This window comes from Poeciliopsis prolifica, unplaced genomic scaffold, assembly GCF_027474105.1.
Source record: "Poeciliopsis prolifica strain line A6 unplaced genomic scaffold, Auburn_PproV2 SCAFFOLD002, whole genome shotgun sequence".
Lineage (NCBI taxonomy): Eukaryota > Metazoa > Chordata > Actinopteri > Cyprinodontiformes > Poeciliidae > Poeciliopsis > Poeciliopsis prolifica.
In genome coordinates, this window is record NW_026562377.1 from 2,735,786 (window position 1) to 2,760,574 (window position 24,789).

The 24,789-nt window shown below is 36.2% G+C and overlaps 2 protein-coding genes across 2 annotated transcripts; both read left to right on the forward strand.

Moving 5' to 3' along the window:
* Positions 1-417: 417 nt before the first annotated feature.
* tm4sf18 (transmembrane 4 L six family member 18) lies at positions 418-8,361 on the forward strand. The gene is made up of 4 exons (XM_055045579.1): positions 418-938; positions 4,534-4,602; positions 5,810-5,952; positions 6,935-8,361. The coding sequence occupies exons 1-4, from the start codon at positions 759-761 to the stop codon at positions 7,131-7,133; spliced, it is 591 nt and encodes a 196-aa protein (XP_054901554.1). The 5' UTR covers positions 418-758; the 3' UTR covers positions 7,134-8,361.
* A 1,338-nt stretch (positions 8,362-9,699) lies between these two features.
* On the forward strand, positions 9,700-24,544 carry cp (ceruloplasmin). Its single transcript, XM_055045526.1, has 24 exons — positions 9,700-9,968; positions 11,062-11,306; positions 12,031-12,243; positions 12,708-12,881; positions 12,950-13,041; positions 13,673-13,835; positions 14,394-14,532; positions 14,613-14,752; positions 14,945-15,085; positions 15,167-15,211; positions 15,308-15,522; positions 17,144-17,294; positions 17,405-17,617; positions 18,838-19,042; positions 19,867-20,006; positions 20,453-20,581; positions 20,706-20,812; positions 21,176-21,231; positions 21,561-21,632; positions 22,041-22,132; positions 23,196-23,335; positions 23,405-23,461; positions 24,185-24,290; positions 24,385-24,544. The coding sequence occupies exons 1-24, from the start codon at positions 9,814-9,816 to the stop codon at positions 24,405-24,407; spliced, it is 3,213 nt and encodes a 1,070-aa protein (XP_054901501.1). The 5' UTR covers positions 9,700-9,813; the 3' UTR covers positions 24,408-24,544.
* Positions 24,545-24,789: the final 245 nt, after the last annotated feature.

Consider the following 24,789-nt stretch of genomic DNA (forward strand, 5'->3'; position numbering starts at 1 on the left):
CTAACCATCACATACTTAGCCTCAAACCCCAAGGCAGCATTTGCCCTCATGAGGATCCAGAAACTTGTCCATTGGGACATTTGGTCCCCACAATGTATACAGAAATGATCAAGGATATAAAAACCTGGTTCTCCTCATGTTATTTTAACTGTTTTTCCTTCGTATTGCCCAAACACTCCATCATAAATCTTGTTTTCTGTGAATAATTTAAGTATTAGAACATTTTGCAAACTGCCGCACCAGAAAAAAAGATAATACTCATAATATTACAAGAATAAAATAGTAGTGCTACAACTTTATTCTCAAAATATTGACTTTCTTCTTGTAATTATACGACTTTATTCTTCAAATATTTTAACTTTATTTTCTATTATTTCGACTATTCTATTCTTATTTCAAGTTTTTTCTTGTATTTACGTCATTAAACATGTCAGCTGTTTCTTCTGACTGAAGTTATTTTTTTCCATCCTGATTTTGTCTCTGCTGACTAACGGCCTGAGGGAAACTCCGTCATCCTCGTTGGATTTTTGTTTTTCCGTTCGTTCGGGTCTCGTCAGCATGAACGTGTTTCCTTCTTTGTCATGCCAGAACCCCCTCCACCCTTTAACTCCGACACAACCGGCTTCCTGTCCCTTCAGCTGTTCCCCTCCTCTCCTTCCCAGAGCCTCTCCAGAGCCTCTCCAGAGCCTCTCCAGAGCCGCTCCAGCCGCTCCGCCGTCTCCTTCTGCTCGTTGTGATTTTGGTGTTTTTGTTTTTCGATGTGCTGCTCGGTGGGTTTTGCCCGGTCTTTGGGCCTGGCTCTGCTGCCGCTGGCACTTTGCAGCATTTTGGCCAACCTGCTGCTGCTGTTTCCAATGGGAGAAATCTCCTACATCCAGCAGGACCGACTCGCCGGATACATCTGGTACTTTGGTGGACTGGGAGGCGGAGGGCTGCTGGTGAGTACAAACATTTATCATAGAGAAACTTTAGTTAGGTTTTATGATCAGAAATTTTTATACTTTTAAATCATTAGTTAAAACTAATGGACTAAAAAGCAAGTGTTTAAAAATGATATTGATGTTATGTTAAATGTTGATGTTGTTATGTTAGATGTTGATGTTAAATAATTGTACATTTAAGGATGAGAATGTGAGATTTAGCTGTCATTCAAAGCAAATAATTTAAGAATGTATCTGTAATGAAAAAATGTAAATATTTGTAGGTTTTAGTATGAAAATGATAAAATCTTGTATCTTCTACCTTCTTTTTTTCCAAACAAATAATGTAAAATTAGATGTCAATAGGATGATCATTTTGAAATTTGTATTTTTTCTTGCTTTTACTTTTTGTCTATTTAAAACAAAACAAAACAAAAAAAGATTTCTTTTGTATTATTATTATTATTGCAGTTAAGTAAATCAAGTTTATTTAAATCAATTTGAAATTTAAATCATTTCAAATTGATTTAAATTGTTTTTACTTGTACCTTGTGTCTTGTAAGATGCTGTTTCATGTTTAATTGTGTAAAAAATTGCTCTACACATAAAATATTATTAATGTTATAAATCTATTAATGGGGAAGCCTAAAGCAATATACACCAATAATCTTCCATACTTACTCAAAATACATATTTATAGTCATATTTAAAAACCTAAAGTACAGAACTTTAGGAATAGTTTTTGATATGCATGGCTTGTGAACTGAAGCGTTTCCTCCCTTCCTGTCTCATTCATCAGAGAATACACTGCAAAAACTCAAAATCTTACCGACTATTTTCTTTAATTTTTAAGTTCAAATATCTTAGTAGATTTGAAATGAGACAAAACAAACTTACAGTTAACTTTTTGCCAAGTTATAGAATCTTGTTTTAAAGAAATAATTTCTTAATTTAGTTCAAATGGTAGATTATTTCACTTTTACCTGGCATTTCTCATCAATATGAAGGAATTTTTTACTTAAAACAAGCCCCTTTTTTTGTTGCTGAAAAGTCACTTGTAAGTTAGTTTTGTCTTATTTTACTGAGATGTTTTCACTAGAAATTATAAAAACAACAATATTTGTTGTTTTTGCAGTGTATTGTTGGCAGAGCTATTTCGTGTCTTTTAATGTATTTTTTTTTAGTAAATTAAAGTGGATTTAGCCCTGAAAAATTACAGAGTATAAATTGTTCCCCTTTGACACCATTCAGTCTGAGAGAGTTTGCAGTTGTTCAGTGGGAACAAAGAAGCGTTTTGTACAGCTACAGTTAATCTGTCTGCTTTGCGCCGCTGAGCTGATGGGGTTTTGCTCTAATTGAGCAGAAAGTAGCTGCTCTTTTTCACCCAGCAACAACAGAAAGATTGTGCCTCACAACTAAAATGAACTTTGTTTTTCAACTATTCTTCTGTAAACCTAAATTGCAGTCCACAAAGTGTAAATTATGACGCTCTGTGCTAATTAAGCCAGATGCAGGTAGAGTAAAAGGACATAAAACAAGATAATTTAAATAATATGTGAATGAAGCGTGATGATCAGTTAAAGAACTGAAACTGGTCAGAACTGAGGTATAATTAAACTGCTTAGCGTCCCCTGCTGGACGGAGGACCACAAGAGCAATTTGATTTACACAGGAGAGGTTTACAAATAATCCTTTTCTATTTGTGCTAAAAATCAAAGAAATATAACAATCAATCGATCAAGGATCAAGAATAGAAATCATCCAATTTCCCATTGATCTTCTCTGATTGATGATTTTAAAGTTAAATAGTAATTACTCTGATTTTCTATTCAATGCTGGAAACTCAAATCAGTTTTGGTCTATAAATACCATAAACACAGAACCATAAACAGAAAGAAGTACACAAACGAAAACACAAAATGTTACCAAGTATTTTGATCTAGTTTCTAGAGAAACTATCAATAGTAAATTAACTTTAGCAAAAGCTCAGTCTGTTACCTAGCAACCCGAGCAAAAGCCTAGCTTGTTACCTTGCAACCAACACATTTGGTCAGCTGGTTGTTTTGCCGCGGTTTGCGCTGTACAACGTTTTACTAAGTATGTACAAAATTGTACTTTTTGTTCTAGGTTTTAGTAAAGATATCTTGGTACACTTGAAATAAGAATAAACTAATTTATAAGCAACTTTTCAGTGAGATTTAAGTGCTTGATTGAAGTCAAAAATTCCTTTAAATTGATATGTATAAAGTTTTGTTTCAAGTGTGCTAAGATATTTTCACTAAGTTATTCGTGTTTTTATGTGTTTTAAGTTGAATAAAAATTGGAAACATACATTTCGAGGTATATCTAGTGGTAATCATGTAACTTTGTTTTAGATTTCAAGCTTCTCCATGTCAAAAATCCTTGAGGACATTTAAAAAATTTCAATTATCAATTAGGTCATTCTTTCCAGAATCTGAAAACTGTGAGATCTGAGTAGTTTCATATTTTTGGCTGCTTATTTCTAAGTAGATGGATGGAAATCACATAACGTTAGTAGGTCAAAGAACAAACTGAATCCCTCTGAGAACATCTGCAGCTCCCCCAACTTCCTCTCCCACATGCATCCTCCCTCCGTTTTTCCTTCTCTCCTCTTCACAGGCCGCACACTTCCCTCCGGGTCGTCAGACTCCCTTTTAATCTCTTCTGTTGACATGCAGGATGTGTATCTAACTAAATTCTGATGGTTGAGCAATTTGCGGGTGTGGAAAACACTTTGGACCATCCTTTCCTTTTGTTAGAATGTGATTTAATGTCTCTGGGAGACGGACGGCCACACAGGAAAGAGGATCAGAGTCCCTCTCTTCCTCCCAGACAGGGGAGAAAAGAACAAACTGTGTTTCCGTTACAAATGCGTGCAAAACTTTGACTATATTATCCAGGGGTTGAAAAATCGCAATTTTTCAATTGCGGTTTTTCCATTGAATAAGAAATGTAGTTAAAATTCATAAGTAAATAAGTTTGTTCACTTGATAAGTTGTTAAAAAAACATCATCATTCAACCACTTCCTGTCATCTTCTTTTTTGTTTCCACCAGCAGTAACATCCTGTTGTTGATCGTGTGACTTTTATAACTATATGGCCACAAAAACCACCAGAACTAGCTCCAAAAGTTTGTGGCAAAAAACGTTTTTTAACAATTTGTGTTTTTATTTAGCAAATTAGGTGTCCAGGTTGCTAGGTAACAGGTCAGGCTTCACTGGAGTTGCTAGGTAACGAGCTGGGCTTAAGTTAGTTAAGTTAGTTAACTGAAGTGCACTAAGATATTTCCACTAGAAATCTAGTGCAAATCTTATATTTGCACTAGAAATCTGACCAAAAATACTTGGTAAAATTTTGTGTTTAATAAATAAATAGTTATTTCTTTTAAAATTAATTTTTGTAATGGTGTATAGCTGTTTTAATTAATTAAACCTGTTTTGCATTGAAAACTTAAATCTACAGTTACATGCAGAAACTTCATAATGTTATTTTTTATTATTAAATTGTCTGGGAACAGAATAATAAATTAGATAAAGGGGAAAAATGTAATTGTTCAGACAGTGTAACTGAAGAATCCATTCTGTCTTTCCAGATGCTGATTCCAGCTGTGGCCTTTATCACTCTAGGGAAATGCAGCTGCTGCTGGAATGAAAGCTTAATGGTAGGAGACTTTTTACGCTGGGACCAGTGCTCAAAATATACAGCAGGGGAACATTCTGCACCAGCAACTGTTTATGGGATCTGATAAACATCTGGAGCATTCAGTTTATCTGACAAGCTAACTTTTCAACATGTCTTTTTTTCCAGTTCGACTTTTTTGAGGTTCTATTATTATAATTTTGTTTTCACGCCTTTCAGAGTAACGCATTAAAGAAGTCAATAACCAAGATAAAACTAGATTCCTATCCTATCTGGCGAAATGCTAATGCTAACTCTTTAGCTGACATTTTGCTCTGTGTTTGAATGACACATTTCAACATTGCTATTGCTTTCAGAGTTTTCTCAATCAGTGTGTAATTATTGGAGTATTTCAGTTTAATAAGTAGTCAATAACAAAGATAAAACTTTATTTCTATTGGATAGAGCTTAAGTGCTAATGTGAGCTAGCACTTCATTCTGTTTCTGAGTGAAACATTTTGACATTTGTATCCGTTTCTGTTTAATTTAGTATACAACGGCATATTTGCAATTTTATTATTATTTTGTTGTCACTGCTTTGAGAGTAATGCATTCGGTCAGAGGTGTCCACAGACGAGGGCCGGCGTCCTCCATGTTTTATTCTCTCCCTGGTGGCGCTAACAACCTTTTCAGCATGTCAATGTTCTTCTTGGGCCATCATTTGATTCAGGTGCGTTAAACCTTTGAGAAAACTAAAACATGTAGGATACCAGCCCTCCAGGACCGTTAGTAATAACCATGCTAAAACTAGACTTCTATCAGATAGAGCTGAAGTGCTAATGCTGAGTCTCCCATGATTACTGAACAAGGCTCCCATTGTTAAGAAACACACACCAAAGTGAGCTTGAATACCATTGAAGGCACATTCACAGCTGCGTCTATACGTGTGTGTGTAGCAGCTGTGCCTGATTTTCAAACGCGGCAGGGATGAAGCGAAACGGTCAACATTTATTCATTGCAGCATACACTCCTAACCAAATCCACACTGCAAAACACAAAGGTATTTTTTAGTCGTTTCTAGTGAAAATATTTTTTCACAAGAAACTAGTGAAAAAATCTACTGTAAATGTGTGAACTGACATATTCACAGTGAAAACTAGACCAAAATACTTGGTAGGATTTTGTGTTTTTGCAGTGTAAACATTCATTTGTTTTTAAAATGCTGCTTGTGTGCCGCTGTGCCTTCACAGATGTGCGGCTCGGTTCTGGCGGCCATCGTCGGCCTCCTGGGCTCTGGTTACTGCTTCGTCATTTCAGGCCTGGCTTTGGTTCAGGGCCCCAACTGCTTCACCTCCTATGGGTGGTCGTACCCCTTCGCAGACCAGCGCGGCAGGTGAGGACACCCAATAATAACAATTACAAAAAAAAAAAACCCAAAACATTTTACATCAAGAAGATTATCGTTGTTGCAGGATTTTCATATCTTAAGACTTTTCTTTTTTAAAATGCTGCTGTAGTTTTATGTCGGATGAAACAGGACGCACGCCATCAGCACTTCTACAAAGTTCTAGATCAGGGCTGAAACAATTAATCTAATTTAGTATTCAAGTAATTGCCAACTAACTTAGTAATTGTTAACTGGAGTAAACAAACTAAAAAAAAGAAATTTGCTGAAAGAACAACATATTCAAAACTGTAATTAAACCAAAAAAAGTTTTGCATATTTTCCACACAATTAGTACTTTTGATGAAAAAAATGTACTAGTTCTACTGGCAGATTGTTTCACATGAAGACATTTTCCCACCTACAGGTGAAATAATCTTACATTGTAACTACAACCAGGTTGCTAGGTGACAGGCCGGGCTTGGCAGGTGTTGCTAGGTAACGGTGCAGTGTAACTAGTACTTTTTCACCAATTTTAAGAAATTATTTACTTTAAGCTAGCTCCTATATCTTGCTGAAAAATTATTTGTAAATCAGTTTTCCCTTACTTTCACTAGAAACTAGACTTTGTGTTTTTGCACTGTGCAAATACGTTTTTATTTATTCATAAACAATACAAGAAGAAAAGTTTTTCCATCTGTTTCATCTTTGGCCTAATGCTCATCTGTAGCTGATCTGGTATTTTCAATCATTCTTAGATATCTACAGCATAAAAATATAAAATTATACAAAACATTTTGCTCTAGCTTGTAGTGCAAATATCTTAGCACAAAACGAACTTACGAGTAACTTTTCAGAAAGATATAGCTGATTGTTTGAAGTCAATAATTCCTTAATATTTGTGAAAAAGTACAAGTTCTACTGGCAGATTATTTCACTTATAACCAGCTCTTAGAACCAATCTTTTTTTCTTTGATTGTCACTTTCCCAGGTATCTGTTGCAGCCTGAAATTTGGTCGCGGTGCCTCCAGCCCATCAACATCGTAGAATGGAACGTCACTCTGCTGTGCGTGTTACTGGGCCTCGCAGTGCTGGAGTTCATTATCTGCCTTTTACAGCTTGGAAACGGTTTAGTGAACGCCATCTGCCGGCCCTGCTGCTACAAGCAGGAGTACAGTCTCAACGCTTAGAGAGGCACATCTGCACAGACGCTGAGCCTATCAGCTGTTTCATGCTGATGAGCTACAACAGGGACGTCAAACTCATTTTCATTTTGGGCCTTATCAAGACCATCAGTGTTCTCAAAGGGCCGGCTGTACCAGAATGCATTCATAAAACAAATAACAAAATGTTCAAATTTTAATAAATTGCTGTGTCTCAATATGTGCTTCTTAAAATTAAATAATAAAGAACAACATTGCAACATTGTAAGTAGAGAAAAAAAGTGTCAATTTCCACCCAAAGACTCATAAATTAGAGTTTAAGCTCAAAAACTTTTGAGAAAATCTTTGAAATTCCTGAACTTGAAAAATTTGTAATTTAAGTACAAAAATCTGAAATTTTGAGATGAAACTTTTCTAGAATTGGATATAGGTTTTGAGTGTCAAAAGTCGAAGATTTTCCGCTTTTGAAACTCAGAAATTTTCAAGCTTTTTTTTTTTTGGAAATTTCTGAGATCCACCTCAATAGTTCTGAGTTTTTTTCTAGCAAATGTTCAACTTTTCAAGACCAGAAATTTTCAAGTTTTCACACAAACATTTCTGAGATTAAGCTCAAAATTTCTGATTTTTTTTCTTTTAAAACTTAGAAATTCCAAGTATTTTCTAGGGAATTTCTGAGGTTACTCTCAAAAGGATTTTTTTTGCCAGACATTTTCTCCAGTGTTTTGTATCCACAGTGGGTTGTTGGAGCCGCTGCAGGATTTTACAATTTTGTGATTTTTTTGTTGTTGCAATCAACATAAGTGATTGTGCAGAGCTAACTTAGAAATACATGCAAAAAATGTTGTGATATTTATAAATGATGTATGTAAAACAGCAAATGTGACTTTTTGTACTTGTCTCTTCGATCAGGACTAAAATAACGTTGAGGCAGCAATGAAATAGAAGTAAGAAATGTGGAGTGACTTTGTTGTTGTTGATTGGTTGTCTTTTAAATTACTCGCCTCTGTCTCACAAAATAAAGTCGGATGTCTTCTTTATGCAGTGTGTGAATCAAAGTACCTTCAACCTTCAAGTGTCCTTTTATCACATTTTTAGGTGTCTTGTGTTTTTTACCTGTTGCTGTAAATTGATACCTTGATATCTGTCAGTTGGTGGTTCATCATTAAATGACATTTTATATTTGTTTTAGTTCTTTTTTATAATGTGCTGTTTATTTGTGCTGCATTGAGTAAATAAATCATTTCAACGTCATTTATACAGTTGGTGTGATTTTTGGAAAGTTTCACTTCCATTCAAAACCATTACGTAGCGCCACGGTTTTCCTTGCAAATGTTTGACAAAAAAAAAATCAAATAAAAAAAAAAAATTCTATTTTTTTTTTTTTAACCAATTGTTTGTTTTTTGGCAACTTGAAAATGATCTGTTTCAAAAATCTCCCGAATGCAAAGTCACAAAGTCACTAGCAACCCCCGCTAAGACAAACCCGGTTTCCTGGCAACCCAGAACATTTGGTCAGCTGGTTTTAGCTCTGGGGTGTCCTGGATTTTCTCCAGTTAGAGTTCAGATTTTTGTTGGTACCTTTTATTAAATAATTAAAAAAGTATTTTGTTTTTGTTGCCTGATATTAAACCCACTTTATTTACTAGAGATAAAAAGCAAAAAACATCAGACATCAATGAGAGCACTTCATAATACAAAAACAGTATTTGATTGTGTGGTTCTTTGTCTTTCGACAAGGTTTTACATCCACCCGTTTATTTACCATGACTGCTTTCATTGACATTTTTTCTGGGTTTTAGAAATAACATTATTTTAATAATTTCTGAAGAAATTACATGTAAAACAAAAGGGATTAAATGTGTCAGAAAAGGCAAACGCGTATATTCGAAATCCATTCCTTCATGTTTTCATTCTGGACTTTCCACAGGTACCCATTATTGATTGGTGTTGCCCCAAATTGAGTAAATGTTACCTTTACACTTTGTCAGACAAGATAGGACTTACCTCATTAGGAAATAACTAAATCATTCATTATTTCAAACTTTTTAATACAGATAAATCCATTTGGGGATTATATGATTATGTTTTTTTCTTACTGAATAATTATTAGGAAATGAAATAGGTAGTTAACCTATTTCTCTGTGACATTGGAGGAAAAAAACAGTATTGATTGGATCAAAAGTCAAAGTTTTTTCCTCATTGGTTAGACTTTTGAACTTTGGTGTCACTGATGTTTAACCGTGAGAACAAACAAAATGTAAAAACAGAAGAAGTTCATTCTGTTTAGTTTTTGTTTTTTGAGGATTTACAATCCACTCTTCAACGTCTCCTCTGACTTTTCACACAGTCCGTCCTCACAAGACGTCTGCAACTAATCTAAACCGGTCCAGTTTGAAACTAATCCAAACTGGTCCAGGAAACGACAAACTGCTGCAGATTTTCAGAAATCGTTTGAACGTTTTGAATCACGTTTGATGAAGCTGTTTTCTGGTTAAAGTTTGGATGTTTCTTGACGTTATGTAAGTGCGACCCGCTGATCAAATGGTTGTCTTGCATTGTCTGATGGTCAGTGACCCCTTTGGCTTTTTGCCTGATCTCAGCAGCCTGGCTGTGGAAGCTGTATAAAAAGACAGGGAAAGCACACAGAGCAGCTGTCTGTGCATCAATTTCACTTGTTAATGTTTCTCTGATGTTTTAATTGGTGAAAATGAAGAAATTCGGAGTTGTGTTGTTGTTGTGTTGTGCTGCAATATGTGCTGCAGGAATGACAAGAGAGTATTTTCTAAAGATAGAGGAGGTTTCTTGGAATTATGCTCCGACTGGGAAGAACGTCATCCAGAATCGAACACTGCAGGAGGATGAGTACGTACGCCCGTGAAATAACTGCTCTTTTTACTATTTTATAAAGACAGAATGATTTTATTTTTAAATTGACATTTTAATAGGCAAAATTTTACTTTTCTAAAGTATGGTAATCATATTGGAAATACAAAATGCATGTAAAAGTGATTGTGACTAAATGTGTAGCATGTAAAAAAACTCCACACAAAACTTTGGCAGAATTTACATATGAAATGTTTCCTGTTAATTTTAACATGCAAAGAAATCTAAACTGCAAAAACAAAGTCTTACCACGTATTTTTGGTCTAGAGTTTTATTTTTTTGTATTATACATTATATAAAACTTTCAGAACCTTTTAGAAATATCATAAATAAGGCTACAAACTTTTGGAAATCATAGATCCACATTGCTTGTCAATGATTTATGCAGGTGAGGTAAAGCAAAGCATAATAATAATTTGAAAAAATAAACTTTTTGCCCCAATAGGGTTTGGCTACATCTACAAAACTGGGCAGATTCTGTGTTTTACTTGAACTTATTTATACATGTCTAAAATTGTTTGATTTTTAAAACACACACATTTATTTTTTCATCCAATTGTAATAAAACAATAAGAAATTGTCAGTTGATAATATATTTTTCAGACATTACACTGCACTGACAGCGATAAAACCAGCTAGCAAACATGCTGGTTGCTAGGCAATAGCCTGGGCTTTGCAGAGGTTGCTAGGTAACATGCTGTGGTTGCTAGGTAATGGGCTGTGGTTGCTAGGTAACAGGCTGTGGTTGCTAGGTAACAGGCTGTGGTTGCTAGGAAAGGGGCAGCGCCTGTTTGAAACGACTCATTTTCCAATGAGTAAGATTTCAGATTTTACAGTGAAAAGTCTGATATGTTTCCATAGGTACCAAAGATATTTATGTTTAGCTGAGGGGAAGTGAAGGTTTAAAGTTTAAATCTTTTAACGCGTCCCAGGCAGAATGATGCTTTATGTTAAACTGAAAACAGAGTCAAGGTATTAACTGATCATCTCGCCCGTTATGGTTAAAACAGCCGATCACAACGTTTGATTTCCATGACATGAAAACAACGTTAATAGTTTTCTCTCTTTGCAGAGAAGCTTCAGTGTTTTTAGTAAAACGTCCACAGCGCATTGGCCCAGTCTACAAAAAGGCAGTTTACAAACAGTACAGCGACGCCACCTACAGGACGGAACTGCAGAAGCCAGAATGGCTGGGATATCTGGGCCCCTTGATGATGGCGGAGGACGGCGACACCGTCATCGTCCACCTGAGAAACTCAGCCTCCAGACCGTACAGCGTCCACGCCCACGGACTCAACTACAGCAAAGGGAATGAAGGTACGAAAACCAAAAAACACAGGAGGACAGAAACCTCATTCTGTCTCCTTTATGGAAAAGTTCTGGTTCCGCTTGTGCTGTTACTTAGCAACCCCAGCCAACCCCAACCCGTCACCTAGCAACCCAGTTCCACAGGCAGATTATTCCAGTTGTAGCAACAACAAGAAAAAATGTTGAGTTATAAGTGAAGTAATCTGCCAGAGGAAGTGGAACTTTTTCATCAATATTAGAAATTGCTGACAGTTTCTATTTCTTGCTGAAATTTTGCTTATAAATAAGTTTTGTTTCATTTCAGGTGAAATACTTTGGTAAGATTTTGTGTTTTTGCAGTGAACTGCAAAAACACAAATAATTCATTATTACAATATGTACATCCTATATTGTGACTTAATAGCATCCTTTTCGGTGATTTTTTTTTTTTTTGTGCCAAACATGCCAAAAGTGGTGAAGAAAAAATAATTCTTATTATAAAAAAAGTCAGATTTTTAAAGAAATCTGAATTTTTAGAAAAAAATCTGAATTTTTAGAAAAAGTTATAATTTTTAGATTTTTTTAAAAAAAGTATGAAATTATAGAAATAGTTTTTTTTGTTTTTTTTTTAAGTAAAAGTCAGAATTCTTAGATTAAAGTCATAATTCTGAGGAAAATGTTTTTTCCCCTCTTCTGTATTTCTACGTACATTCAAATTTTTAGATTTACATGAACAGTTTGTTTGTGCTTCCAGGAGCCTTGTACCCAGACGGCACAAGTCCACTGCAGAAGAGGGACGACGCAGTGGCTCCTGGTGCCACTCAGACGTATGAGTGGACTCTCCCAGAATCCCACAGCCCTACAGCTGAAGACAGTAACTGCATGACCAGGTTCTACCACTCTCATGTCCGCCCCCCAAAAGACATCGCCTCTGGACTTATAGGACCTCTGCTCATCTGCAAGCGAGGTACTTTTTCAATAAAACTGTAACAACTGCAGCCTGGCCGATGCCTTCATACGTAATCCACTCGATTCAAACCTTGCTTCGAAGCTCAGTCTGAGATTTCTCCCATTGACTTGGATTAGAATTTCAACTGGGCCAATCAGCAAACAAGAAATTGAAATCCTGATGTTGATTTTCTGAGCTGTAGTCCGCCTGGCTGCTTTTAGGGCCATTATTGATAGAAAAAAGGAGATAAATTTCAGACGAAAAACTCAAACATTATGAGAAAACAAGAAAATTTAAAAACCTCAACAAAAAAAAAATCTCAGAATTTTTTCTACTCGTTTAAGAAATGTTCTAGAAAACCAAGGACATTTCGGAAATTAGCCTAATATTGCATCTTCTACTGACTTTGAGATAAATTGTAAATCTTTTACTAATATAAAAGGGACTACTTATTTGAAAATCTGATTTTATCTGTTGTGTAGGAACTCTGGACATCCATGGTGACAGGGCAGCCGACTACACCTACGCTCTGCTGTTCATGGTGTCGGATGAGAACCTGAGCTGGTACCTGGACGACAATATCAGGACTCACATCACAAATCCCATCAGAGACCTGAAGGAGGACGAAGACTTTATAGAGAGCAACAAGATGCACGGTGAGAGCTGCTGATGCTTTAATATCTGCATGCAAACTGAAACGTTTAATACTTTGCTTATGTCACAGGGATAAATGGTTTTCTTTACGGTAACCTGCCTGGACTGAGCGTGTGTCAAGGCAACAAGATCCACTGGCACCTGATTGGCCTCGGCAATGAGGTAACAGCTTTAATTGCCATTATCACAAGTTTATTTAAAGTACAGTAGACTTAATTAAATGGGATTTCAAATAATACAATGGGAAAAGTTTTCTTTAATGGTTTATGAAACAATATATGTGAACTGTACTGTTGTGGTGATGTAAGTTGAATCCAGATTTATTTGTGAATAATTTTTTCTTGTAACACAAAATTTGACCAAGTGTTTTTGGTCAAGTTTCATGTGCAAATTACTCAGTGCACTTGAAATAGAGCAAAAACAGTCATTTTTGAGCAAGATATAGGCGCTTGTGTTGAGTAAATAATTCCTTAATATTGAGTTAATAGCACTAGTTCCACTGGCAGATTATTTTACTTAAAACATGTTCCATGTTATAAGACTTTAACGTATTGTGGGAAAATGGCTGGGTGATTTTTCTAATGTTTGTAGAAGCAGTAGAAACCCACATGGAAGAACAAAAATGTGCAAAATAAGAACTTTAAGCACTTTGCCTCCTAATTCTGGCATTAAATAAAACGAATGCTGTTTGTTGACTTTAGTTTTAGTTTCATTTAATTTGAGTTGTCTATGTGTCTGGTTTCATTGAGTCTAAACAATCCTGCATGAAGTTGTTCTTTTGTCTCTCTCACAGGTGGACATGCACTCAATTCATTTCCATGGCCAGATCTTGACCAACCTGAACCACCACACAGACATGGTCAGCCTTTTCCCAGCCTCCAGCACCACTGCTGAAATGGTGGCCGACAACCCCGGACACTGGCTGCTGACCTGCACCGTCAACGACCATCTGATGGGTGAGGAAACGTCTTCTGGGCTCTGGATCGGGCCAGCGGTTAACTCGAAACCTCTGGTTTCTTGCTCTCCGTCACGGCTGCGCTGCATGCAGGCCCGTTGCCACCAACAGAAACCGTACTTCATGTTTTAGGATTCGACACCAACAAAACGACAGAACATTAAGATCGTCACAGTTTTATGGTTTCTGGCTTGATTTTTATTTTGCAGATATTAGTAAGTGATTGCTGAGGTAGATTAGCTACCGCTGCTTTTAGTTAAGCTAACACAGCAGTGGTTAGCTGATTAGCTAACTTAAACACCTGATCTATTGATGATCTTATTTTTTCTTTCTTAACTGAACTGAAATTCCACAGCATAACTAAATGTTATGGTTATCATAGTCAAGCTAGCGTAGCTGACATTCTTCCCTCTCCTGCTATTTTTTTTATGAAAAGTTTTTCCTTGTTATCTTGTCATAGTATTGACAATTAGTAGCAAAACATTGCATCTCTTTTTCTTTTACAATACTTCACTCACGTTTAAGACTTTTGTGTTTCTGCTTTATGTTTTTCATCCAGCCGGAATGCAGGCAATGTTTGAAATCAAGAAGTGCTTCCCTAACGTGCACAAGCCCCGACCTCACGGCGAGCTCAGGCAGTTCTTCATCGCTGCTGAGGAAGAGGTCTGGGATTATGCACCCACGGCACCCAGTGAAAGGTTGGTTAATCCACATGCTAGCAGACATGTTGGTGTTTCGAGAATTGCTCCAACCACATCCTGTGCTTTTCTGCGCACAGCGAGGCAGAAACGTTTGTGACTAGAGGTCCGACCCGCATCGGCAGCAGGTATAAGAAAGTTCGATACGTGGAATATCTCGACAACACTTTCACAACGAAGATGGTACGCAGCCCGGAGGAGCAACACCTGGGGATTCTGGGTAATCCAAGCACGACAGAGATTTGAAAACTCTTGTTTTAACTTTTCCATAAAACTAATTTTAGTCGTAATACTAAAATATTCGAGGAAACGTTCAAAACAGTCTCCAATTATAGCAATATTTTGATGAATATTTTGACCAGATTTATAGTTTTGTGATTATTTATGTAATTGTTCTGTTAACTGGCCGCAGGTCCCGTCCTGCGAGCCGAAGAGAAAGACACGATCAAGGTGATTTTTAAGAACAAAGCCAGCCGGCCGTACACGATTCAGCCGCATGGAGTTCAGTACAACATCGAACAGGACGGGACGCTTTACTACAACGAGCTCGAAGGTAAACAACAAAAATAATAACCTCCTGTCTCGTATGGAATATTCCTCACTCGTCTGAGCTTTCAACATTTCTTCTTCTCAGAGTCACACACAGCAAAGAAACTTCGGGAGCTGAAACGAGAGCCAAGTGAGTTTCATGGTTTCCTCATGATTTCATCTCTGGTTTAATGGATAATACTAATAATAATGATAATATTCTGACATTATGTAATTATGATTTTAGGGGTGGTGACTCCGCCTCCAGCCGCCCTGGTCAGACCTGGGACGATGTACACGTATGAGTGGACCGTACCTGTGGGTGCCGGTCCGGTTTCGGGGGAGCCCGACTGCCTGAGCTACCTGTACTACTCTGCAGTGGATCCCGTCAGAGACACGAGTTCTGGGTTGGTGGGGCCGCTTCTCGTCTGCCGACCCGGGTCGCTAAAGAAAGGAGCACAGGTGAAGGACTTTTATTATGACCGCTAGCTTGTAAAATCACAAAGTATTTCTATTTCAAAACATAACTAAAACTGAATGTGAGAAAATATTTTTGAGAAAACGATAATTAATGGGGAAGAAACTATAAATAGCTGGAACTATATCACTCACTAAAACATAGTGAAATTATAGATATAATATGCTTTGTTTTTATAAATCTACTTATTTTTCTTTTGAACTGATGTGAAATTGTTCAGTTTACTCTGTAATCCTTACACTAGTCCCAAAACACAGCAGCAAAGGTTTGCAGAAAACACCAGTGAACTGGCTGATAAACAATAATTTTTTGGAAATGTTATCTTCTGTTATTGATTACCCAGTCCATGTCACAACTCAATACTTTTTGAATTCTGGATTTAAAAATCCCCCAAATATAAAAAAACTATAATTAAAAAAATCTAAACAACAAACACTTTATAATTAATCTTCTAAAAGCTAATTAAAATAGACAAACAAAAAGTCACAACGAAGTAAAACTAAATTACAATGAAAAACCCAAAACTATCAAATTCTGATTCAGATATTTATTATTACCTGCAGCTTGTTTCTCCCACCGGACATATTTAATTTTTATTTTACCAGAATTTAAAACATTTAGACACTCTGTTCCAAAAAGTAAACATTTTTCGTTCCAGAATTCTGGAAACCAGGAATTAAATATCAGATATTAATAAACAGTTCCGCCTTCCAGAGATGCTAACGCTTCGATCCAGGAAGCCCGTTAAAACTCACAAGAGGCTCAAAATCTGATGTTTTTTACATCATGTCACAGTTTTTCAGTTCTCCTCACCTTCGTAGCATCGATGATTAAAAACAGAACCGCATGAAGTGTCTTTTTCATCCCACTGGACTCTGTTTGGATCGTTTCTCCTTCTCCGTCTGGAATGGGACCGCCGCCATTTTTAATTTCTGCATCAATGGCTCCGTGTAAAGATGACCAGCGGCGCCCTCTGCTGGACCGATAACCAAACTACAGCACTGTACAGATTGGCCCTACTTTTAATCTAATTAACCATCATAGTTAGTAACTAGTTACATTTACATGAGTAACCTTTCTTTTCACTCTGTACTCTTTGCTTTTACCTGAGTAATTTTATTTATTTTTTTTACTTTTTATTTATTTAGTATCACTGCTCTTCAGTAAAATTTCTGCATGTTTTACACACTGAATGAAAAATGAACACGTTTAAACCAAAAATTCACCTGACAGATAATCTGGGGTTTGTGTTAAACTTTCATAAGTTTAATATTGTTTTTTGTTACTTATATAAATTGTCATTTTGAATCTTAAAATACCAGAATTTCTACTTAATTATATATTTTGGTCCGTTTAATTATGTAATTTTTAAATATTAAAGAATTGATAATTTGATCAGTTACTCAGTACTTGAGTAAAAAAATACTTTTTTTACTCTTGAGTAATTTTTTACTTTTTAATTTCCCTTGAGTAAAAATATGCTTAAAAAAACTTACTTTTACTTTTGGGTGCATTAGCCACCTCTGTAAACCATTAATTGGCAATTAATCGTAAGTCAGTGAATTGTTTGCATCTAACATGTTGTCTCTTGTTTTGTTTTTGCAGAAGAACTATAACAAGGAGTTTCATCTTCTGGCCACAGTGTTTGATGAGAACCTCAGCTGGTACCTGGATGAAAACATCCGGACTTTCACCACAGCTCCTAACTCTGTTACCAAGGAGAACGAGGACTTCATTGAGAGCAATAAAATGCATGGTGAGTTGAGATTTGAAGATTTTTTCAGTCTTCTTTTGCTTCATCAGTTTTCTTTATCAGGTCTGATTCATGATGTTGAAATAATCTCCATATCTCTGCTTGTCCTTTAGCGATCAACGGGTTTGTGTACAGGAACCTTCCGGGCCTCAGCATGTGTAAGGGGGACAAAACGACGTGGCACCTCTCGGGTTTGGGCACGGAGACGGACATCATCAGCCTTTACTTCCAGGGAAACCGATTCCTCTACCGCCAGAACAGGAAAGACACCATCAGTGTTTTCCCTCACATCTCGCACACAGTAACTATGGAGCCGGACAGCATGGGTAGGTTTGCAACTTTAAAAAAGTATGAAAAAAACACAAAATATATAAGAAAACATTATCGAGTTTGAAAAAATAATCAAAAGATGATAGAGAAAGACTACCACTGTAGATGTTTTTAAATAGTCTTTTATAATAAAAAATAATCACTTTTACCATTACACTGAAGAAATGCTAAAAACAACCAATCGGAGCCAGGAGGAGGGTCTCAGCGCTGTCAATCATTCTTATGTACTCGCTGCTAAATGTGCTAATGGTGGAGAAACAACTTACTGTTATAGGAAGACCATTTATTGGTGGCTATGCTAACTAGCCTTAGCATTCACAACAGACTATGCTTGGTGCAGCATAGCAGAAAGCAACGTTAAAAGAGAGAACACGCCATATTGTGATTGACAGCATTAAGACCCACCTTCTCGCTCTGATTGGTTGTTCCTACCTCAACTACCTCCTACCTGAAGTGCTTTCTGGATGGTAAATCAATTACAAAACTGTTTTTTTACAACTACTTCCACCTGTTAATGTTACGTTTAAGCTGTAATTCTGCTAAATAGCATATAAATCTGAGGGAATTGTTAAAAATCTAAATAATCTACATTAGCCCAGCTTTGTTTATAATTCTGTATTCATGACTGCAGTTTCTCCCCACTTTGTCCTGGAAAAGTTCTCCAAATCTCTCATTGTAAGAACGTCTCCTGTCTACAAACTTCTTCATGTGAGCCAGCTTGAATAATTTCATGTCAGGTTTAGGTCTGGACTTTGACTAGGACGTTCCTCTCATTAAAACTATCACTCACTCTGATGTTTAAAACTGAGAACCCACTTTTAGCAGCCAGCAGCCATTGTATTCCACATACTACTGTATGTAAAACCAACTGACCAAACGTGCTGGAACTCTCCTGAGGTTGCTAGGCGATGGACGCTACGCCCTGGTGTTGCTAGGTAACGGCGCGGCGTCCTGAGAATCTGGAGGTTTTTGAAACGGCTGATTTCCAGACATCAAAAAACATTAACGTATTGCCAAAAATCGTCTGGTTGTTTTTTTTTTTGAGCATTTTGTTTCAATTTTAGAAGCTTTAGGAACCCAAACAGAAGTAGAAAGATATGAATTTCGCATGAATGAAGTAGCGAATCTCTCCTCAGCAGAGAATCAAACTTACAAAAGCAACAATTATTCCATTACATTCTAAAGTGAAGTAAAACGTAAGTGCTTTGTGTTTCAGGTCAGTTTGAAGTGGTTTCTGCGACGGTGGACCATTATCGGGGTGGGATGCGAGCCAACTACACGGTGCAGAAGTGCGGCCTGTTTCAGAGGCAGTCTGAGGTGATGCTCCATTCAAAGACCTTCTACATCGCCGCCGTGGAAATCGACTGGGACTACTCGCCCAACCGCACCTGGGAGGCCGAGATGTTCAAAGGACATGAAAAGTACGACTCAAAACTTTTTATCTTCATGAACATTTCATTTGCTTTTTAATTCTTTTGAAGCATATTTTTACTTATAGACTATTATTTTACAATCAAAACTGATGAGAAAGGTTATGCTATGAGTACATGCATTTGAATTTCTAGGAAAACGGTTGAAGTAATTTAAATCATTCAGCTAATATATTTAATAAATTAATATAAGATAATACATTTTAGTTTTTCATAGAAATATAATTAAAAGAAATGTTTATTTTTCCACAGTAGGAACATTCAGAATACATACTGTATATGAATATTACAAAAGACCAAAATATAAACATATTTTTTTTATCATAACAATGATACTTTATGCCAGGGGTGTCTAAAGTGCGGTCTGAGGGCCGCCTGTGACCCTCTGAAGAATTTTGTGTGGCCCCTGATAAAAACTCTAGAACCAATCAAATCTGGCCTGAAGGTGCAGATTGTTTAGAGTTTATTCACATTAATAGTTTATTATAGAGCAGATTAAAAAAAAGGAATACAAAATGTATTTGTGAACTTGAACTTGTTTTTATTTCAAACAAATTTCAAGGAAATTTCAGCTCTGATTGCAAGTTTTTTTTCTTTTGCATATTGTATGCATTTCCAATATTGTGGAAAGTAAGGTTAAATGGTTAAGTGAAAAATCTGCAGAATGAGCCAATTTTTTTGTAATCCATCATGATAACCAATAAGATAATCTATTAATCATTATTTAATCGTTAAGCCTATAATTGCATAATAAATAAACCTTTTTCTCCTGTGAGCAGATATTTCCTCATAACTCATTTTCTCTCATGCTCCAGTCCCGCCTCTGTCTTCCTGGATAAAACCGACGGATACATCGGCTCTGTTTACAAGAAGGTTGTTTACCAGCAGTTTACCAACGACAAGTTCACCCAGAAAGTGGAACGAACGCCTGACACGGATCACCTTGGAATTATGGGTACCTTTGTTTTGAATTGATTATTTCTGGATTATAAAATAACAAGTCCAACGACGACCTTCAGTATGACTGATCAAAACGAATCATTGATAATTGTTGTGTTTTAGTAGTTGGTGACTTTTAAAAATGATAAAGACAATGAGGCGTCATCTAGTCAGGCAGAAGTGAGTCGATTTTATAAGTAAATTAAATATTTTTTGTGATGCCAGTGAAAATTTTGTTCATGTCTGATTACAGCAGCACTAAAGATATATTTAAAAAACATACTAAAATTGTTTGAAGTCTGTTCACACATATTTGTCATTAGCAGTAATTAATGAAAATTGTGTTTCCATTTCCTTTTAGTGTCATTTTCTGCTTGTTTTAGTGTATTTCTATTTAGAAGTGCTTTATTTTCTGGATTCATCTGACACAGCATGTGCTGTAAATGTCTCTGTTTCATTCAGGACCAATGATTCATGCGTCTGTGGGCGACAAAGTCAAGATTGTTTTTAAAAACATGGCATCCAGACCTTATTCTATCCACGCACATGGAGTGAAGACAGAATCTCCCGACGTTTACCAAACCAAACCAGGTACAGCAGATGAAGCATCTCACTTTCTATCAGCAACATGGTTAAAGCACACAGGGAAATGGATTGATTATTCATTTATACTTACTAAATGGGCTCAGAAAGACTTTCTAATGTATTTGTCCAGGTGAAACTCACACGTACACCTGGTTAGTCAACAAGAACACAGGACCAACCACGGAGCAGGAGGAGTGCTCTGTGTCAGCGTATTACTCTACTGCTGATGTCATCAAGGTGTGTTGATAAAGCACACTGAAAAAACAAAAATATTACCAAGTATTTTTAGTCTTGATTAAGTGAAAATGTCTTACTGCACTTGAAATAAGACAAAACTAACTTAGAAGTAACTTTTCAGCTCATTTTAAGTGAAAATCCCTTAATGTTGATTTTAAAAAGTACTAGCTCCACCGCCAGAATATAAAAAAAAAAATCTTGTTATATTAGGGAAATATTTACTCAAAACAAGTTGTTATATCTTGCAGAAAAGTTGCATGCTTGTTAGTTGCCAAAGTATTTGCAGGAAAAACTCGACTAAAAATACTTGGTAATGTTTTGTGTTTTTGCAGTGTACTTACATGCTCTCTCTCTTCCTGCCAGGACTTGTACAGCGGATTAATTGGGCCATTAGTGATCTGCCGTCGCAGCTGGGCCAGGTGAAGACGGAATTCACTGCAAAAACACAAAATGTTACTCAATATTTTTGGTCTAATTTCACATGTACATATCTTAGTACATTTAAAATAAGACAAATCTAACTTTTAAGTAACTTTTAAGCAAGATAGAAGTACATAAAAACAGTAAACCTCAAATATTTACATTTGTTATGGTGTTTTTAGTCTTACAAAGACCAAAAATACTTGATGAGATTTGGTGTTTTTGCAGTGTTGAAATCTCAACCAACACAACGAAGCTTATGCTGAGAAATCAAAGTATATTTGTAACATATTTTACTTTGTGTGTAATAAAATCGTGTCACTTCCAGGTCTCTTGGACTAAAGAAGGAGGTTGAAGAGTTTGCTCTGCTTTTCTTGGTCTTTGATGAGAATGAAAGCTGGTAGGCGTCAAAATTCAAAGAGCAAATTCACCGTTTTCATTTTTAATTTATGTCGATAAATGCTGAGTTCAGTAACCAAAAATTTGAACATTTCAAATATGCTGCAACACAGCGACACCCTGTTTCATCTCTTGGCAAAGTTTAGGAAAATATTCATTTTGACACATTTAAACCACAAATTTGAAGTATTTAATTTGGATTTAATGTGGTATACCAATCCAAAGTAGTTCAATGAAAATAATTGATAAAATTTTTAAAAAATAAATCCCCTTTCCAATTAAAATGTTGCTCTACTTTGTGTTTGTCACATAAAATCTCAATAAAATAAATGTCTGATGTGATTCATGGTTTAAATAGTCAGTCATTTTCTCCTGACGGCTCCAAAAAGTAATGCATTTTATTTGGTAGGTATTTGGATGAAAACATTCGACGGAACATCAGGAATCCTCGACCGAACCTGAAGGCTGACGACTCCTTCATCGAGAGCAACAAAATGCACGGTGAGATAAAAACAGAGAGAAGACTGGAAACTCACCTGATTTCACAGAACCGAGACATTACTGAAGGAAAACAGTGAAATTATTCTAGAATGGACTTCATGGTGGCTTCACTGAACAAGTCAGAGTAGCTGCATGACCTGATTTTCATTTTGAGCTCCTTTCAGGATAAACTGTTTTATGTCTTCTGTCACTTTAAATCCAAATAAGCTGCTGCTGGTCACGCCCTCCAACTCAATGTTTAAACTCATGTAAAAGTAGCTGCAAACAGATCCACAGTTATACAACTGTACATCTTTGAAAAGCATAAGTAGAGCCTCCTGCACAGCCAACCAAAATGCAGCAAGTCAACAACAAAACACTTGTCTTTTCCAGCAGCCACTGTGCAGCGCATGCAGCGGTAAAACCGGCTGACCAAATGTGCAGGAGCTCAGCTTCGGCTGCTAGGCGACAGGCGGAATGCCACTGTGGTTGCTAGGTAACGGCATGTTGAGAATTTTGAAAAGGCTCATTTCCAGACACCAAATAAACACCAGGATGGAAGTACAAAAAATGAGCAAAACGTGAATTTTACGTTATAGGTGCCCTAAAAAAACCAAAAAACTAAATATTTCTAAATGCTTTTAAGTTTAGTTTGAGCAAAATTAACAAGCGTGAGCTCAGACACTAAGAAATGCTGAAACTTTTGAACTAAAAGTTAAAAAGTTGTTAAAAACTAAACACTTGGTTAATCTTAGTTCAGTGTTGAAATCCTTAAAGAAGTTCCACTAGATGCACAGAGAACTACATGCAGTTAAGGATTTTACTTTGCGGTTTGTACTTGTGTGGATTTTGATGTTCGGTCCGGTTGACGTCAGTTGAGTCGGTTAATAATTAGCTTCAGGTATTTGCCTTGTTTGCATTTTGTTGACATTTTGTTTCATGCTCTCGATGCAGTTATTGGTTTTGGTTCATCACTCAGAACATTTAGTCTGGAGTTTCAAACCAAACGTCCCTTCATGTCCCAGCCAAAGTAAATCAGGATTAAAAACATACATGATTTCTTTTCTCTTCTGCTTGGTTTCAGCGATTAACGGTTATGTGTACAGCAACCTGAATGGGCTGAACATGGAGGTGGGAGATAAGGTGTACTGGTACCTGATGGGGATGGGAAATGAAGTGGATATTCACACTGTGCACTGGCACGGTCACAGTGTGGAGTATAAGGTACGCAGCTACAGCCTGACACACAATGGAGAGACAATAATTCATAACTGGATTACCTTTATTCTGCAGCTGGATGGAGGACCTCACCGCGTTGATTCCTATGAGCTGTTTCCTGCCATCTTTCAGGTAAAGTCTTAAAACTTCTCGCATTATTTCAAAATTGTTTAAATTATTTCATCTTTTTCTGTCTTCCAAACTAATAAATTTTTCTTATTATCAGTAAAAACGTGTTGAAATTTGATCCAAAACATATCAGTCTAGTTAAATTTCTTCAGATTTTCTCACTGATTATTGAGAAAGGTTTATTTTATATTTTACCTTTCTTGTAATAATTATTTACTTTTTTACAAAAATTCTCATTTTAGATCATTTTTCCATATTTGGTTTAACTTTAGTTGTATGATTATAATTTCCAACCCTACTGAATGTACACATTAAGACACGTTTCTGTGTTGATGAAATGTTACCTGTAAGTTAGTTTTGTTATTTTAAGTGTGCTCACATGTTTGCCCTAAAAACTAGACAAAAATATGAGGTGATATTTTGTGTTTTTGCAGTGTAAGCATTATTTACAAACTTGGATTGTTTTCCATCTTAATAATGGCTGCCAAATTATGCTTTTGAAAACAAAATTCATAGATAAATAATGCTGCTCCAATGAAAGTGTAGTTTATTTTATGGATTTTTAAAATATGTGGTTCTGTTTTATTTGTGTTCTTCTTTAAGACTAATCTGAATTACGACATTATACCAAAAGTTTTTGCTTAATTTTGGTGTAAATCCAATGAGGTAATTATTATTTTTTGAATGAATAAAATCTAAAGTGCAAGCTGCTCTTTGCCTGTGCAGACAGTGAAGATGCGCCCTGAGCATCCTGGCTCCTGGCTGCTCCACTGCCACGTCACCGACCACATTTCAGCTGGAATGGAGGCCATTTACACCGTCACCGAGAAACGTAGGAAACTAAATAAACCAAATCAAATTAACAGAAAACTTCAGACAGGGACAGATGTCTAAAACTGTGGTGATTTTCTTCATCTCTTCCACAGCAAGAAGAGGAATCTTTGGCTGAACTGCAGAGGAACCAGACAGAAACTAACCAAAACTGCCTCACTCACTGATTTTTTCATTAAAATTTAATGTAAATAGTGACTGGTAGGAACTGGACACACAAGCAATCATGTTCAAATAAAAGTCATTTTTAAATAATTGCTCTTGATGTATATTTTTAAATGACTGCAGCAAAGGCCACAAAAGCTACATTACTACTAATAAAATCAACATTTCAGTGTTAACTTTTATGTCATTTCAGTAACATTGTGACAGAAATCTTTCTTTAGTGACTCTAGTTTGTTTTTAATTGAATAAATTATATAATTACATTAGATTTCAAGACTGAGGCAAAACAAATAAGATTATATTCTTTTTTTTAAACAATTGAAGATCAATGACTT

Bases quoted from the DNA above. Each gene is read 5' to 3' on its own strand.
- tm4sf18 (XM_055045579.1), top strand. From the start codon at position 759: ATGTGCTGCTCGGTGGGTTTTGCCCGGTCTTTGGGCCTGGCTCTGCTG. The intron at 939-4,533 runs GTGAGTACAAAC...CTGTCTTTCCAG, and splicing joins TGGGAGGCGGAGGGCTGCTG to ATGCTGATTCCAGCTGTGGC. The intron at 5,953-6,934 runs GTGAGGACACCC...TCACTTTCCCAG, and splicing joins TTCGCAGACCAGCGCGGCAG to GTATCTGTTGCAGCCTGAAA.
- cp (XM_055045526.1), top strand. From the start codon at position 9,814: ATGAAGAAATTCGGAGTTGTGTTGTTGTTGTGTTGTGCTGCAATATGT. The intron at 12,244-12,707 runs GTACTTTTTCAA...TCTGTTGTGTAG, and splicing joins TCTGCTCATCTGCAAGCGAG to GAACTCTGGACATCCATGGT. The intron at 13,042-13,672 runs GTAACAGCTTTA...TCTCTCTCACAG, and splicing joins TGATTGGCCTCGGCAATGAG to GTGGACATGCACTCAATTCA.